General features: G+C 33.1%; 2 protein-coding genes across 3 annotated transcripts; both read right to left on the bottom strand.

The window, feature by feature from the left end:
• Positions 1 to 6,967: 6,967 nt before the first annotated feature.
• On the bottom strand, positions 6,968 to 14,257 carry LOC131622220 (calmodulin-interacting protein 111). The gene is made up of 11 exons (XM_058893245.1): positions 13,752 to 14,257; positions 13,487 to 13,651; positions 11,883 to 12,751; positions 10,965 to 11,169; positions 10,220 to 10,427; positions 9,425 to 9,813; positions 8,449 to 8,875; positions 8,257 to 8,337; positions 7,953 to 8,143; positions 7,719 to 7,877; positions 6,968 to 7,411 (listed from the first exon to the last, which is right to left on the bottom strand). Exons 1-10 carry the CDS (start codon positions 14,052 to 14,054, stop codon positions 7,743 to 7,745), a joined length of 2,973 nt encoding a protein of 990 aa, XP_058749228.1. The 5' UTR covers positions 14,055 to 14,257; the 3' UTR covers positions 6,968 to 7,411; positions 7,719 to 7,742.
• A 1,124-nt stretch (positions 14,258 to 15,381) lies between these two features.
• LOC131622158 (G2/mitotic-specific cyclin S13-7-like) lies at positions 15,382 to 17,814 on the bottom strand. Of its 2 annotated transcripts, none has more exons than XM_058893187.1 (6): positions 17,651 to 17,814; positions 17,138 to 17,285; positions 16,995 to 17,055; positions 16,620 to 16,892; positions 16,417 to 16,539; positions 15,382 to 16,304 (listed from the first exon to the last, which is right to left on the bottom strand). In XM_058893187.1, the coding sequence occupies exons 1-6, from the start codon at positions 17,688 to 17,690 to the stop codon at positions 15,546 to 15,548; spliced, it is 1,404 nt and encodes a 467-aa protein (XP_058749170.1). In that variant the 5' UTR covers positions 17,691 to 17,814; the 3' UTR covers positions 15,382 to 15,545. The 2 variants fall into 2 exon arrangements, with proteins under 2 accessions (XP_058749170.1, XP_058749171.1); XM_058893188.1 differs by having other exon boundaries at positions 16,620 to 16,886.
• Between the last annotated feature and the right edge of the window lie 1,106 nt (positions 17,815 to 18,920).

The following is an 18,920-nucleotide window of genomic DNA, read 5'->3' as shown; positions in this document are numbered from 1 at the left end:
AAGAGAGGAAGTATGGATCTTTAGATCAGAGAAGATATAAACATGGAAATACATGTGAATTAGATTTTGGTTCTCACATATAGCGTCACTATTCCATAGTGGAATCAGAATTTTACGATGAAAGATGAAGTAATGCTTGCTACAGTGGACTTGAGCTTTCAATGCGATGAAGAGGGGTTTGACGTGCAATGTTAGCACTACAATGCTCAAGTTAGTGAAAGAATGAAAGTGATGTGAGAATGTGAATGAATTTGAGTACATGAGAATGACACGCCCTTTCTCTTGAATAGTGGAAACAATTTGAAACTAAAAGTCTAGAGTGAGAGGTGGATCATGACCGACCGTCCTATTAATCTGGAGGCTAGCAGTTGCTCTTAAGGGCGAAATTATCTGATTCAAGAGAAATAGAGGACTACACGTTCTTCGCTCTTCCTCTCTTCCCTTTACCACTTGGTCTTTCATCTTTAGGCCTTACAAGTGACCTAGAATACCTCTTATAAAAGAAGCAATAAAACTTCAAATTAAGGTACACAAATATTTTATATAGAATATCTCTTATATGTGATAAATATGTACATAAGTGATACAATGTTTACATGTATCATCCTCCCCCAAAACAACAATATACGATCAACATTACTTCTAAAAATAGTATGTTTCCGACTAAATTCACATCCACATAAACAACTCCTTTCTTAAAAAGTTCAATTGGAATAAAGATTTGAAATAAAAGATTTTAGTTCGATTCAAATTTTATAAAACGGGTGTTTCATTAACTCGTAAGTAGGACCTATATAAAATAAATACAACAGATAAAAAAAAAATTAGTAACTCTTATTATGAAATAAATATTATCAATATTATTTTGTATTACCTTTTTAAACCGAGTACCAATTGTTAAAGAAGATGCTACTCCTACAACGTTAGGAATAGCACAATTTGATATTTTGTTTTGTTGAAAGAATTAACTACATCTCAAACATGATTGCATTGTAGGGTTAAAAAAAGCACAGATAGCAACTAATGTCATAGATTAAATTAATGAGAAAAGGTTACTAGGCCCCAAAACAAATAATAAAAAACTAAACAAAACTGAAGAAACAGTAGAATTATGATTTATTTGGAGTTGGAACAGAAAGTATGAAATGCCCAGAAACAACTGTTATAAGTGGGATACCTGTTGGGTACAGAAATTGATTTATACCTCAATGACACACTCAGGTTGCATTAAACAAACATGAGATCAAAACACAAGACACATGAGAGGATATCAAGTTTGTCTACCTATTATTAGCAAAAAAGAAAGAGCACAATTATTGTCCCTAGAAAGTGCATGTTTCGCTTTTGCAGCATTGACAACAGTATTATTGGACCAATAGAATCAAACTACACCCATGTGCTACCCATGTTTTCAATTTCAAAAATAGTAATATCATGACAGGTGTATATATTTTGGCATTTATGACACATTATTGTTTATATTCTTCACGTCTCATGGGTGGGCTTTATAATACTTTACTTTCCTTATCATACCAGGAATATTCATAAAAAATACTTTACGTTTTACTTTAAATCTACATGCCTAAAATTAGAAAATTACTTACTTCATTTTGATTTTTTGTTTTTAAATAATCAACTTTTTTAAATAAAATACTCAAATAATCAACATTTTCAATTATTTATCAAAATAAATATATTTCAAAAAGATTCGCATACAAGAGAATGTGTCATTCTCTCTAACACATGCATTTAAAATTTAACTCATGTGTCATTGTTTATGGCGCATGCAGTGTTGTCAAACCAATGCATGTGGTGTATGCTTTGTGTATTTAAGAGCAGACGTCATGCTCTCTGGCGTATGTATTGCTTTTTGACTGACGCATATGACCAAGAGTAAAGCATGCGACAGAGAAAATGACGTCTGCTCTAAAATACACAAAGCAAGCGCCACATGCATTGACATTACAGTACTGCGTGCCCCAGAGGTAATGATGAACGAGTTAAATTTTAAACGCATGTGGCAGTAGTGTTGGCGCATCCTCTTTGTAACAATTTTTTGGTTTGAAAGCGATAACTTTGATAATTAATTTGAAATACTGGTTATTTGAGTATTTTATTTCAAAAACTAGGTTATTTGAATAACAATTCCCTTTTGAGTTTTAACGACCTGATATAAATAGATAGTAGTTTTTTTTTAAAGACAAATTGTTACAATATATTACATCTTAAATCTTTTTAAATCTTAATGTCATTATTTTAAGACAGATAAAATTTTATCTTTTCAGTTGAGAGTGGTTATACATGTATGTCACATGAATATGAACCTAGCCATGAAAATAAGAGATAATTTAAATTATAGTTTTGGTCCTCTTATTTTATTCATAGATTTTCCCAACAATTATTTTCTCACAATTGTACAGAGATAGTTCGTTGTTGCTTCATTTTTCTTTAGGTTTCCTTGTCCTCTTTAAATAGATGATGAATATGATCATTGGAGGATGAAATTGAAGGATGATGAATAGTCTCGTTGTTAAGTGGAAATAGAAACTTCATCAATTTCACAGTTGTAGTAGTGGTGCGAGATTGAGCCGCAAAATATGGAAATTTGTTGGTAGTACAGTCCTTTAAGAATTCTCAGCATATTTTTTCTTTTAACGGAGTATTTATTTTGTTGCTTGAATGTACTATCTCGAGAAATATTCTTTCACTAATTGTTCTCCCACTCATTGGCTTCGTATTTATGGTAATTTAAAGCATGATCAGAGTTTAGAGCCTTGTAGATTTAGACTTTAGAGTCTAGAGAAAATGAGGTTTGAGATATCAAAGTGAATCTAGCTTTGATGATTCACATGCGTCATTATTATTGATTAAAATTTTATGGACTATCAAAATTTTCGAAGTCATACTTTCAAGGGGAGCTTGACAACCTAACTCAGAAGAAGTCGTGAATTTTTTTGATATTATTCACAAGGGGAGCTTGCAAACCTCACTCTGTTAAAGTTGAAAATTTTAATAATTTTTAAATTCAGGGGGAGCTTACAAACCTAAATCTGGCGTTTTAAACTATTGCGTGTTTATCTAAGAAAACTTGTTCATCAAAATACATGACATTGTCATCATCAAAAATGGGGAGATTGTTGGAACAATTTTGGTTCATCAACTAATCCTTGAACATTGATGATAACAAGTACATTTGTATAAAGGACAATTTTATACTCTAACAGTTAGTTTAAAGTGTGCAGATTTTACTTATATATTATGGACTCGGAGTATGCAAGTTGTAGACTCTGGACAAGTGAAGTTATAGATTATGATCAAAGCAACTCTGGACTCTGGGCAATCAAAATTCACTCTGAATCGTTGAAGAAAGAAGTGTTTACAATGACACGTCTACTTCTACAAAGCATCAAGGCATCTACTAAACAAAGATTATTCAGATCGACTCGGATAGCTCAAGATTCGACGTTTCTCAAAACACGGAAGACTTACTCTAATCAAGTTTCATCTCAATCTCTCATAAGCTTCTGACTCAAGTGGTTAGAAGTGAAGAAAGTTAGTAAATCTGGACTCAGACTGAGCTTCAACAAATTCTATCAAAAACCTCTGTCTGAAAGAGATTAATATGAAGGTAGATAGTGAGAAAATATTAAAATAGTACAAATCATCATCATTTCCACTACTTTGAAAAAAAGGACAAAAGGACTGTTGTCAGTACCAACTTTTGCAAAACGTCTCATCCTCACCTCCCAATATGTTGTTACTTCCACTTTACTACTGCATTACTCAATGTCTTCATGCAAGTTGTGGTTTATGAAATTCCAACTTCACTCTCCAACGGATTTATTTTCATATATTTAAGGGAGTGTTTGAATCTATGGAAAAACAACAAACGAATCTGAAATAGAACAAGAATGTGAAATACATAAATCATATTCAAAGAAGTTAAGAGAAACACTTGAAAAAAAGGTCAAGCATCATGCCACAAAGAAGAAAGTTGTTATTTCATAGAAAGCTTCATAACTTTCATTACTTGTAAATCTCATTGTATTGTGACTGTGTGTATCCAATTTTCAAGAAGCATTTAATAAACACAACTCTTTGCAATTTAACCAGGTTAGTTAATATTTTTTGGGGGACTAAAGGTTTAGTCAGGATACTCGATATTCGAGAAGTCTTTGACGGGTAGTCATTGAGGTTGTAATAGAAAAATATTTGATTAGTGGATTAAGTCCTGGTTGATAAGGAAAAATCACCTGGGTAGGGTGGACTGGAGGTAACCTAGGTAACGGTGAACCAAAATAAAATCTTGTGTTCTTTATCCTTCTGCTATTTTTCAGTTTGTGTTTGGGTGTTCAAAAAAGAATTTAATCCTGAAACTCAATTCAATCATCACTTTCTTGTGTTTTATTAAACCTTCACGTTCTACTTACGAAACAAGTTTCGGGTGGCATGGATGGTTAACGATGATCCAATTGTGAATTGAACTAGCTTGTATAGAAATATGATATATTATGGTTGTGAGATAATCGCATAGTGATTGAAATGGATACCATGACCTGTGACCATAGTCCATGGATTTGGATCGGCCAGGGAAAGTCTCTAATAGTTATAATCCTATGATGATTGTGATATAATCATATGGTGATGTGTGAAGCCTAATCGTGTGTTCGGGAATAACCCATATTCGTGTGTATCTCGAGTTCGAGATTCATAAAGAGTAATAACCATGAAGACGAATGATTGATTGAGATGGATACTGTGACTTGTATCCATAGTCCAAGGATTTTGATCGGTCGGGAAAATATCCCATTTCTAGAATGTTTGTGACCCGTGTCCATAGTTCATAGAGTCTGATCGCCCGGGGGAAAACGTTCATTGATTGTACGGACAATTGTGATCCGTGTCCATAGCCCATAGATTTGGATTGATCGGGGAAATTTTTCCAAGGTAACAGAGATTCGAGACCTATGTTCATAGTCGTAGACGTGGGATCAGCTGAGAAAAGATACTTTAATGTGGCATTCTTGAATCGTGATTTATTGAGTTATGTGAACTCGTGTTACGTATTTTCCATATGAAGCGTATAATTCCCTTAGATACTTGAGTCTTTGTTTTATTGTGTACATGTACATAGATAGGACGAATTTAACAGCTTAAGTTAAGTAATCGGTAAGAGATCCCTTTAGAACCGAGTGGACCCATAAGATAGAGGAACTTAGTGAGATTATTATCTCACCTCATTATTATTATAATTATTATTATTATTATTATTATTATTATTATTATTATTATTATTATTATTATTATTATTATTATTATTATTGTTGTTGTTGTTGTTAATTTTCATGTGGTTTCTTGCAGGTTAAAGACAAGAGTAAACTTGTTGATAATGTTTCGAAGACTTTCAATATCTTGGTCTTCTGTTGTGGATTGGATTATATGCAATGTGGATATTTTACTTAGGTCTTAGAATTTTTATTTAGGCATCTTTCCATATCATGTGCCATAGGTTGTATTTTGTATATTGGACAAGAGAAACGATATTGGTACATCAAAAAATGACATCTACACCGTACTTTGATACGGTTTTGGCTTTTTTTAATATATTTAATAATTCCTTTTATTTTTTCAAATACATAAACACAAGCACACTTTTGTATTTGTGATGGTGTATGCATACGGTGTAGCATTTCAAGTGTATGAATAGCAACACTCATTGGACAAGTGTGTAAATGATGTCGTTAGGCACTTATGTTGTGTCAGTACCAAAATTAATACTTGTATGGTATTATTCATGATATATATTATATAATGTGTTACAAGAAGTATTTTATGCATTTTTATCGGATATTTAAAAATCCAATGAGTTTTACGCATTTTTTTGAAATTTTTTGATGTTTTACCGGATATATTAGAAAAATCCATAAACATTTTGAAGTTTTCTTGGATTTTTAGGAAAAATATAAAAATAAAAAAAAATTGAAGTTTTACTAGATTTTTAGGAAAAATTCAAAAATAATTAGGTTTTTACCAGATTTTAAGGAAAAATCCAGAAAAAATGCTAGAATCTAATGGATTTTTTTATCGTAGATTTAAAAAAAAATCAGAAAAATTTGTAATTTACTGAATATTTTGGAAATTTTTCAAAAAAATCCGATATATTTTATATGTTATCGATGCTGTCCAAATATCCGATAATTTTGTCCCCAAAATTTTCAGATATCCAGTGTTTCTTCATCATTTTTTAAGATTTACTTGAATTTTTATCAGCAATTTATCAAATGTTCGATATTTCTACATAGTTTTGCGTGGTACGCTTAATCCAAAAATTCTTCATTTAAACGGTAAAATTTTAAAAAAAAAATTGGTATCTACACCAAAAATCTAGTATTCACCTAAACTTTAAAAAGAATTGAAAATTTTAGTAAAGGCATAAGCCTAATCGCAGCTCCGTTGTGGAGGGCGGCAGGAAGAAGAAGAAACCTCCTAACTGTAATAATTTTTTTAATAGTTGAATGTTTGCAATGAGGTGTTGAATTGAGTGTTGAAAGTGAGGTGGATTAATTGGTGTTGAAAATATTTTGCAAATTAGTGAGTAAAAATTGAACATGTATTGAATTATTAGGGGGAAGAAAGAGAAGATGACGTGGAATATAAAAAATGAAAAAGGAAGGTGTTGGATTTATAAACCATTGTTCATAGTCTAAGTAGGACTAGGAGTGGATCGTCTTTTGCAAAGGGGTCCATTTGTATTGAAATATCGCAACGTTTACAAAAATATACTTCGAGTAATTTTTATTTTCCACTAGAGTAGCAATGCTTAGGGTACATAACTCAATCCTGTGCACTCATGCACCTTCCCAAATTTTGGATATTTACTCTTCTTTAAGGAGTTGATGGGGGAAAATCAACAAGCTGGTCAAGTAGGAGTGGATAAGATATTTGCATTTCTTTTTCAGAAACTAATATAAAAAAGAGATATCTTCAATATAAGCTGAAAAGACAAATCCTCAAAGTGAATTTCATTCTAAATTACAACATAAGCTGATTTGACAAATTAACCTCCTCATAAATCACTATTTATATTGTTTATCAACCTGAAAAGAAACATCAACAAACCCTACACTCCTCGACTAAATCCTCCTCGAAATGAAATAGATTTTGCCTCCAAAAACCACCCTCAAATTGAACAGCACACTGCCGTTATAATACAGATTTACACTTATTTGGGTATTAATAATGCCAAGATTTAATGTGAACATTCTCTTTTCAAGAAACTCAATCTCCATTCTCTCTCCTATGCACGCTTGAAGTCACCATCGGGGTTAGCCATAGAGAAATCCTAAAAAACATGATCGCTTGAATCTGATAAGAGCCATAGAGAAACAATGTGCAAAATTATATGAACATCCTACAGAGTAATGAAAAAGGAAGATGATTAGTCAGTTGAAGTTACAGGGCGTTAATTAAAGAAGGAAGAAAGAATAAAGACTTTAATTATGGATTGGTATGACAGATGGTCATGCAGAAAAGACTAAACAAGATATTTTCATTTCTTCTAACAGAACTTAATATATAAATAAAATAATTTATGTTTCTACATTCTACACCATATTTATTTCAGCTGAAATCAACAAACACATCTAATTTCTAACTCCACCTTATAGACTACAAAATAAGATATAGCAAACATGCATGGTGGAATAGGAAATATTTACCAAATGTGTGATTAGTTTGACCATTTATATCACAGGAGAGAACACGGCCCTTTGAAATTTTTCTGATAGCTTTTGGTAGGACTGAACTTCTGTTGGCTGAACCTGTTCGATTGCTATCTTAAAGTGCTTCATTTTTACAACGGAAGCATCAAAGTTTTCCTGATGTCACAAAAAAATTTTACATATTAATTTTTTTTGTAACACATGCATCATATACAATGCTGAATGACTAACCTCCAATGCAGCAAGAGCTGCTTCTCGACATACAAGTGATATATCAGCCCCAGTAAAACCGTCTGTCAGTTGAGCCAGTTCTTTCATGCTAACATCAGAATCATGCGGTGTTTTGCGCAAATGAATGCTAAATATCTCTTCTCTGTCAACCTCATTTGGAGGTCCAACATATAGCAGACGGTCAAAGCGTCCTGCAAATAGAGATATTTAAGCGACTGATTAAAGTCATACCAACTCATCCTCCTTAGTGTATTTGCGTGTGTGCATGCAAGTGAGAGACACGGAATAACAAAACGGGTAATACCTTGTCTTAAGAGAGCAGGGTCAATCTTGTCTGGCCTATTTGTAGCAGCTATGACAGTAACATCACCTCTTTTACGCACACCTGAGGGACAAATTTTTTCGTTGAGAGAAAAATGTGATTAATGTAATTTTTGGGCCAACGGCTATATTAGTGACCATTCACATTTCAACTGGCTCGAGGTTCATCACTTACCATCCAATTGAACAAGAAGTTGAGCCATGACTCTATCAGACACTGAAACACTCTCACCATCTTTCCCACGGGTTATAGCAAGACTATCTATTTCATCAAAAAACACAATTGATGGGGCATTGGCCCTTGCTTTCTCAAAAATTGATTTAACAGCCTTCTCAGATTCGCCAACCCATTTGCTGAAGAGTTCGGGACCCTTGACTGCTAGAAAGTTCAACCCTGCTTCAGAAGCAACTGCACGTGCCATGAGGGTTTTGCTACAACCTGGAGGCCCAAACAGCAATATAGCTGTTGGAGGATCAGTCCCAATACGGGTGAATGCATCATGGTGCTTTTGGGGCCATAATACTGCTTCCAACACTTGATTTTTGACCTCCTTCTGGCCACCAACATCTTCCCAATTAACCTTTGGAACCTCAAGGGTCACCTAGATAGACAAAAAAGGAAGAACCACCACTCTGTTATTCTTCACTTTTTATTTTGGAAAATATTTGATTAAGAAAATGCTTGTTTAACATTTTATGTACAACCTCACTTGAAAAGAATACTGTCAAAAGGAAAATGATTATTGAGAGCACAAATAACTCACCAGCTTTTTGACAGAAGGTAATCATACTTTTTAGGTTTAAAATTTCCTATCTCACTAAAGCAGATTCTTATATCAAGTATAAATCATGAAAACACAATTACAAAGAGATTTCTTTTTTCTTAAGACGACAATTACAAAACTACAACCATTGACAATTCATTGTTGAATGAAGGCACTGATAAGAATCGACATCACTTGTAAAAGTAATTTCAAGTAGACAGGTTATACATTGTGGAAGCTTATGCATTTCATTATGTGAAAATAGAAGGGGATTATTGAAAAATTCAGGAAACCAAAATGAGCCCAAATCAAATAGCCATATTCTGCTAAGAGATATTTTTTATTAAAAACTGACTCCCAAAATACTAATTATGCAATCAACCATACCTCTCTCATGGCACTAGGTCTTATTTCAGACCTAGCCTTCTGAAAATCCTCAAAAGTCACGTTCAAAATAGGCTCTTCTTCGGGTGTCTTATCAATAATTTCAGAAGTTCCAATACCTGAATGGTCTCTGGAGTTTGTTGCAGTATTCAACGGAGTGGATTGCTCTATTATATCATCATAACTATCATTGCAAGTCTCTTTATGTTTAAGTTCAAAATAACGCCGTAGACGTATAAAAGTTGCCCAATCTCGAAGGCCGACTAAATCAGCCCCTACAAATCCATGAGTTATTGAGGCAAGCTCTTCAATTTGTGTCTCCGAAAGAGAGTGATCTATTTCACAGAGAATAGTGCGCAAAATATCTCTTCGCTGCGTCTGTGATGGCACACCTGCATTGCATATGAAAGTATAAGGAAGTGGTGTTTGATAAAAGAATTCTAGGAATTCATCGTACTAAATACAGATTAAAGTTATAAACAAAAAAATACTTTGTAAAAAGCTCCAATTGAATGAAATATTGAAATTCAAGTACTAAGGATAGGCTAAAGTAACACTAACTACCTCTTCTCTGCCTACTCTAGAGACACCTTTTTGTTTATAATTGAGTCCGGATAGAGTAGTATATTACAGTAATAGATAGATTTATAAATTACGAGTTTGATTCATATACATTGTATTAAAAAGTTTCACACTGTTATCCAATGATGAGTTGCCACATTATTTAATGAGCTAATAGCTTATCCATTTCTAGGTAATAAAATATTATTCATAAGGAGCTATTAGCTTAAATCTTACCGATTTCAATTTCCACGCCGAATCTCCCAGGTCGTCTGAGAGCTGGATCAATATGGTCAAGCCTATTAGTAGCAGCAATTACAAGTAACCCTTCATTTCTTCTAATTCCATCCATCAAAAGCAATAATGTTCCAACCAATCTGTTAGATAGCTCATCACCACCATCTTTCCTTGGAGGGGCAATTGCATCTATTTCATCTATAAATACCTGTGCATGATAACAAAAATCCAATCATTGAGATTCAGCAACTTAGAAGAACTTCGAACATAAAAACATCAGGTTCAAAATAAGTGAGACTATTCCCAGCAAATCAAGTGCAAGCCTTGAAAATAGTTAACCATGCAAACAAAAGCAATGAAATCTTGAAGAAAAATGTCGAAATTGTAGAAACATTGATAGAGAGCAGACCTCCTCACACTATGTCAGTTTGAGAAATTCTAATAATCGTTAAAAAGAAAATATCATCTGCTTAAAAATTGTAATTCCCACCTCTACGTTTTGTCTATTGGACTGCTTAAATCAGGAAAAAATATAGACACAACTTACAAGACAATGCAATAGACTGTCTTTTTACACTGAAAGAATTGAAATCTTTCACCATCACTCCCAAATAATTATAGGAAATAAAGAACTGGTTTATAATAAATTTCCAGATAATTCAAGCGAGTTCAAGGAATTGCAATGCTTTCAAAATATCAGAGGTAATAATTTCAAGGACTTATAATAAATTTCAAAATATCTAACCACGGCAGGTGCAGCTTGAATAGCTGAATCAAAAACGTCTTGCAATGCTTTCTCACTTTCCCCGTAATTCGAGGTAACAATTTCGGGTCCATTGATTGAGAAAAATCTGACCCCAGCATCATGAGCACATAATTGAGCCAGAGAAGTCTTTCCTGTACCAGGTGGGCCATGAAGAAGGACTCCTTTAGTATTATGCATACCAAATCTACATATTACAAAAACGAAGAAACATAAACACATAAATATGCGGAATTGTTTGCAGGTGTGCATAGAAGTATGTGAGGACATACCACTATGAGAATAGAGGTTTGAACTACAAATTCGATAATTAGAAAATTGTCCCAACATCCATACTTACACTAAAGTGACCATATTAAGACCAAACATGCAGTTCTTCTTATTTGGACAATCAACAAATATTTTACAGAATGATGTCATGTTTACAAGAAAAATAAAAATAAAAAGAAAAGGCATGATGACATGTGCAAATTATTCCTAATAAGATCACTAGATGTACTACCTGAACCTTAAATATATATTGAGATGAGGCACACCAGTCACTGATACGAAGGCCTTCTCTTATGAGTAAAAATCTAATGGTTATCCATTAGCAGAGAGAAAGAGAGGTGACAAAAGAAAGTTCTTCATTTCCAATCAGGGTGTAAGAGGAAGATTACTTAAATCATTCTAAAAAAATATAACAAAAATGAGGGAGAAGGAAGTACTTAACATATTCCATTAGATATTTAATTATAGACAGTTTGCTGCAGTAACCATAGTCTACAATCAGCACTACTTGAATCCACAATGATGCATTCACCAACAAACAATTTACAGCAAGAGTATTAATATATATAACTCTTCAACTTTATATGACATACAGGTGAAAACATAAAATAGACAAGACATAAGACATACCTTGATAAAGTATCGTTCCCTAAAAAAGAAATTGTTTCCTTTAAAAGCATTTCTTCTTTAGATAAACCACCTAATTTAGAAATATTATCATGTATGCTAGGTTTAACAGCCTTGTGATCAAGTTTCAGACACGATAAATCCCTTAGAACTGACTCTTCAAATGCTTCATTTGATGGCAAAGATAAAAATACCTTTGTTTCCCAATTGACAGTGAAAGCCAGATTTCCATTCTCTACAAAATCAGAATCCTCAAGATTTAAATTAATGCTCCCATTCAATGAACAATACTCAGGTGTGGTAGCCGGCACCTTTTTAATTCCCACCACTTGGAAAATGCAAAACTCGGAAAACAATGGGACACTGACAAGATTCCCCAGCAATAAACAACGAGAGTATAACCATGAAGTTGCACATGTTTCTAGAAGTTTTTTGGAACTTTCATCTCCTAATGCCTTGCTAACATCAAATGAAGTCACCGATTGACCATTGTAATTTGTTACACTTGATGCTGAATCTTCAAATACGGGGGAAGAATACACAGTTCCATTAGAAAACTTTGATCCATAAGAAGGTGTTTTAGGAGATGCAACAATATCATTGTCAGATTGGGCACGGGATTTTGACTTAGACACGTCTAATGGGAGAAAATTATTGACTTTCAGTGGTAGTCCACTCATACAAGGAGCTAATTGAAGATATAACTCCTTGCAATTATACACTTTTTCTCCAGAATGCAGTCCATTGCTTCCATTTGCAATACAAGATGTGTATTGTTTCTGTAATGGGTGAACAAACACACTTATGCCCAAAGGAGGACATCCCATGACAATGGAAAGATTAGAAGACAGACGTACTCCACTCTTCAATACCTATAGAATTGTCATAAAATATAGGATTTTGAACATTAGCTAAAAAGAGAACATGAACCGAAATCCAACAAGAACAACATCAATCAATCTTAGTCTTAGTCTTAGTCTTATGCAGGTACAAGATTTCATAGTAGGATCATACTATCAATCAATCTTTTTCTTAATTTATCTCAGAGTAGAAGGTACTTGTTTGAGAGAGCGTCCATTGTTTAGGGTGTATAGGTAATTTTCTTTTGTTTGGTTTGTTCTTCGGTAAGATCAATCTACAATCTTAACAACATCTAGCAGTATATTATTTGCTTCTTCCTGTATTGGTTATATCTACTTTGGCATATTATTAGGATTAGTACCTCAACAACAACAATAAACGACGCCATAATGTTCTGTCATATATAATATCCCTATCCAACCAATTGATCTCGAGATATGTCTTAATAGTTTCTCTTATAATTTTCCTAATATCTTCCCTTGCCATTAGCGGTTTGACTACTCTTCACCTTATCTACTTTTGGCAAAACCTTCAGGTTTTCTCTCTACATTCTCAAACTACTTAAACCCGTTACCACCATGGTGTTATTCCAACTCTCTCTAACAAAAGTATCCAACTCTCTCTGAATTCTCCTTCACAATACATGAATACAAAAATTTAATTTAATTCAATGAAAGAATGATAAAATGTAAATTTGTTTACATATCAACAATAAACACAATGAATAACAAAACAAAAGTACTAACCTTCTTAGAAGGAAACACAGTTGCAAGAGCAAAGTAGTTTCCTGCAACATGATTGAATGTGTTGCAAGTTTCCAATCCGTAGTATCTAACACATTCAGTGGTCAATGACGTGAGAGGAAAGTTATGCAATTGCATAATCTCTTTACTTGAAGCGGGAATAGACACCTACAAAATCAATGGAAATTGAGAAATAATCATAAACTAGAGTTGCAGCATAAAACCCCAAAAATTGAAGAAGAAAAAAACAAACAAAAAAATAGTTTACCGAAACAAGTGAACCCGGAGCAACAGAAGATGCCACCATAGAAGACTCGGAAAGCCAAATTTTAGAGCCTTTGGAGAGGGAATCGGTAGACTCAACATCGGTGATTTCGCCAACCAAAGCAGATTCTGAAATGAAGGATGGGAAGATTCGAGAAGCTTCTTGGCGTAGAGAGGCGAGCTGCTGTGGGTCGGCTATGGTGCGGGGTGGAGTGGCCGGCTCGGAAATTGAAGATGATGATAACCTTGATTGTGATTTTGATTGCTTCTTTTTACTACTACTGTTATGCTTTGAACTCGAAGACATTATTGAGAGCTTGTGAGTTTTATGTGTGAAGTGGTATTTGAGAAGAAAAAGTAATGCAGAGAAGAAGAAGCTGTGAAAATGCGTGGTAGATGTTTGACAAAATGCTTCACATCACAGTATACACAACTCAACCTTTTCTTTTTGCACGGCAGGGTTTTAGGGTTTTACCCTCTCTTTTTCTTTTTCTTTTTTTGGAACAAAGTAGGGGTTTAACAATCATGTCCTTTATAAGAGAAATCCTCTTATTATTTTTTGTTTGGGCTGTTTTATTTCTAATGTTTCAATAATAATTTATTTTACAAAATTAATTATTAAACTATTTTTTAACTATAAATTGTTTAAATATATTTGAGTAAAAAAATTATGCATGTACTAATTCGATTAATTTGATTTTAGTGTTTTGAAGTCATGATATTAAAATATTTATTTAATTGTTGTTACACTAATTTGATTTTAGGTTATGTTTGGATATTACGAAATGAACGGAGCAAAATAGAGCATAGGATGGACAGGAATGGAACAGAGCAGAACGAAAATATTATTCTATTGTTTGAAAATTTTATGACGGAATAAGACAAATTGTTCATTCCGCCCAAATTGGAGAGGAAGGAACATGGTGGACTCCATTCGTTTTTAAATTATCCGAACAACATTTGTATATTTTTCTTCAACCTATTTAAAAAATAGAAAACGACGGAATTGATAACTATATAAATGATACAATAATTCAACATCAGAAAATTAACGTCTTTTTTAAAGAAACGAACAACTTAAGTGAAATTATATACAAATGTTATGAAAATTAATGCTTGAATTAAGGACAAGAGTAGACGTATCTTGTTCATCCATAGCAATCATACATCAAGAATAAAGAGATACTTTTAAGTGGATAATTAAATAATATAAGGGATTTGTTGGTGATTCCTTCATTGATGTCAAGAAGATAAAAGAAAATATGGGTACAAGTTGTGTTGACAAATTGAACCTTGAACAAGCTGACACAAACAATTTGAACCTTGCACAGTTGAACCTTGTACACAAACAATTTGATGATACAAATTGAACCTTGTACACTACATACATACAACAATCTTGTCACAGTTCTACAAAAGTCAATGAAACTCCTGCAAATACAGTTTCCTAAACTCCAAAAAATGAAGAGATAATAAAAATGTTGCTTGTACCTCCCTTTTACTGCCAATTTCAACCAAGAAAAATACAATTCTGTAAATGGCGAACTTTTTTATATTAAATTTTGTTATATAGTTTTACCAATTTTCTGTTATATGATGTGAGAATGAATCCTAACTGAATAAGAAATATTGGATAAAGAGAAATGAGGAAGCTTGTATATGAAATTTTAATTTCACAACATTTGAAAAAGGTCTAAACAATGAAAAGAAAAAAATACAATAACAAATGGTTATTGCTGAGAGCCCTACAGAAACCTAAAAACTCATGCAGCTTCCTTTGTTTATTTCAATAACAAATCTAAGAAGAACCTACTGCAGCAGATATAAGGTTCTTGGCCGGTGGAAGTGCAGCAACAGCACCTCTCTGAGGATCACAGTACTTTTTGTACAAGACCTTCAGCTTTGCAGTCGCAATACCAGTGTGAAAACTCACCAACAATCTAGCACAACCCATCAATTCTTCTTCTGAGTAACCAGTGTGCACCTTAAGTGTTTCGTCCCAAGCAGGACTCTTATTCAATGTGCACCTTGCTGCATAAACAGCTGCTGCAGCCATCATTGAAGGACTGTACATCAAGGTAGCATAATGCTGCATTCCCAGCTCAGAAAGAAAATGAGCCATGTTCTCGAAAACCTGTTGATCAAAAGGAGATAGCGATACTGAAGCCGCCTTGATGAATCGGACTAAGAAAACAAATGGTGTAGGAACTGTCAGTGTCCATTCAAGCTTCCCTAGGATGGTCTTCTCCATGATGAGTATCTGTTCATGAGTGTAAGCTCTATCTGAGAGGCACACAAAGTCATTGACCTCGGGTGGCCAGATTTCCTCGTACTTCGATGCCATCAACATGGCACTGACGCCAACCAATTGAAGTTCCCTTCTTGACACAAGGCAGATAGCTAAGAATCTATCAACTATGTTGATTGTGAGGTAAAGGGCTTCAGGTGAAAGTTCGAATTTTGTGTGAACATCTACCAGCCAATCAATGAGTATAGCTCTCATCTTTTCGTTAATCTCAGGTTGTGAGTCCATGTAATCATGTGGACGGCTCTCATTCTTCATTATTCAACAATCCATGCACAATTGAACACCATACAATACACATCAGATTCAAAACAAAGTATTAAAGAATGAGAAAACAAACACAAAACTTGTTTCTTATTGTTACCTCAACTAACTTGTAGAACTTGTAAATGTCATCCAGATATTCAACAGCAGCAAGTTCATTGTTAACATCAGCAGCATCAATGTCAACAATCTCCTTAGGTTTGTTAGTCAAACCACATGCAGCCTAAAAGAAAAGAACATATAAACAGATCAAAATCTAACCCACCATAACATGTTTATTTGCTTACAACAGAATCAACAAACCTTGCTTCTAGCTGTGAGAACAGAAGTAAGAGTGCGTGATGATTTCTTCCTGGAATTAACCTCTCCATCCTTTTTGTTGTGCACAGACTTTTCTTTACTGCTATTTTCTTCTTCAGAACTTACTATATCAACTACTTCCACAGGCTTTGGTTTTGCAGTAACTTTCTTCTGAACAGGTTTAGGGGCCACTGCGACTCTTTTAGCCACTGGAACACCCTTAGCAGCAGCATGAGGAGGAACAGGTCCAGGTGCCACATTAGCACAGACCTGTTTCTTCAATTTCACAATATACAAAAAAACAACACCAATCTCAGAAAACAACCATCATCATTAACCTAACAATGAAAAGAATTCAAAGAAATAATATAAGTGAACCTTGTTATTATCAGCAGCAGCTGCTGCTTGAGCATTGGCAAGTAGTTGTGCACAGAAATTCCTAAAAGAATTACCAAAATCAGTAGGGAATCAAAAGAGTGAAGAGAGAAAACAAGAGATGGAGAGAAAGAGAAGATAAGAACCTTGTGATGGGACGATTCGGCTTGACTTCAACACCTCTTACCGCAGTGACCACATTACCAATATCAAGAAGTGCTGCTCTACGGTTCCTTCCTTCTCCTCCTGCAACGTTCTTCTTCTGCTGTTTTCCTCCCCCCACAACAGCATCACCTATGACATTTCAAAAAACAAATAAAAAAAAAACATTAGAAAAATGTCAGATTTCAATCCAAACACAAACCAAAAACAAAAACAAAAAAAAAACACAAACAAGAACAAGACCCATTTGCTAGATCTGAAGCATAACCCAGAAAATTTTAAACTTTATTTAAAACCAAACAGATCTATGAAATCAAAACAAGATCTTTCATCTGGGTTTCTTGCAAAATCCCAGATTTACAAGATCGTGTTTCATACATGTTGAAGACCCAAAGTTCGAATCTTTGAACAAAAAAACTTGAACCCGGAAAAGAATCAAAGAAGCATAACAAAAAAACTCGATCAAAATCTGTACAATGATTGAAGAAAACACACACCTCTTTGTTGTTGTTGAGGAACAATGGGTCTTGAAGCCATTACGAAACTTTTGTTTACGATTTGAAAAGTATGATGATTCTTGAGGGTGGAATCAAACACTGTTCACACCCTCGCACTCTCTGGTTTTGTAGAATGAAGAAGAATGAGAAATGGATATGAATTTAGACAATGTAATAGCGCTTTATGAAGTTGATGGAAGCAACGATTCTCTCTTCAACGGTCGAATTCTGAGTTGTTTTTGACCGTTGGATTTGTTTTACGTTTATCGGACGATAGAACGTGCCTCTTCAAAGATAATATAGCCGTTGGTGATGTTCGTAAATAAAAGGCATGTGCAAACTGTATAGTATACACTTTTTATTATTTTTTTCTTTTTTTAGTATTTGGTATTTTATATTTTTTATAATTTTTTTTGAATTGTTAGCATGTTTGGAATTGTAGCACATTGAATCAAATGACGGATTTCTAGAAATTTGTGTGAAAATAGTGTTGAACGTGAGTTGGAATATTAAAACATGTGATAAAATATTATCTTATTTTTTTAGGTATATGCGATGTTAACGTTAAAAAATAAATTGTTTTTTATTAAAAAATATTTTTTTAAAAGCAAAAATGATATAAAAGATGATAGTTTTAATAATATTAATTAAAACATTTAATTTTATCATAATTAATTTTTTTATTGAATTATAATCACTTTAAAATCAAATAATTGATTGTATTATTTTAATAGTATAGATTTCTTTACACCTACAAGATAAGACATAAAAATTTAACTATCAATGGTTTATAATTTTATATATAGTTAAATGATAAGGATTCGTGAAATCATTTTCTATACACCTATTTAGTTGTATTCTATTATATACTACTTATTTACAAAAAATAAATTAGGTATTAACATAACAAAATAATTTAATAGTTTTTCTTTTCTGTAAAATAAAATATTTTATCAATTAATTTTTATTAGTTAATATTTATAAAAATATCTCATTATGTTTGCGGTGGTCTCTAATTTGATTTGCATCAAGAATTAAAATTTTATCTTTGACGTGTTTTGTCTTACCTAATTTACTTTTTGTTTTTTGTATTTTTTTGGAAAGGTAAAACATATTTATAAATAAAGCCAAGTTAAAGTATAAAAAACTTTTATTTTAATTTTTTACTCTCGCTTTTGCACGTACATATCCATTGATATGACATGTCATCCTTTGGTTATCCATAATTTTTATTTTAAAATAAATAATTAATTTAATATTTATAATATTA

Source organism: Vicia villosa, unplaced genomic scaffold (assembly GCF_029867415.1).
Source record: "Vicia villosa cultivar HV-30 ecotype Madison, WI unplaced genomic scaffold, Vvil1.0 ctg.000025F_1_1, whole genome shotgun sequence".
Taxonomy (NCBI): domain Eukaryota; kingdom Viridiplantae; phylum Streptophyta; class Magnoliopsida; order Fabales; family Fabaceae; genus Vicia; species Vicia villosa.
Note: the sequence above shows the minus strand (reverse complement) of the source record. Positions and strands in the feature narration are given on the sequence as shown.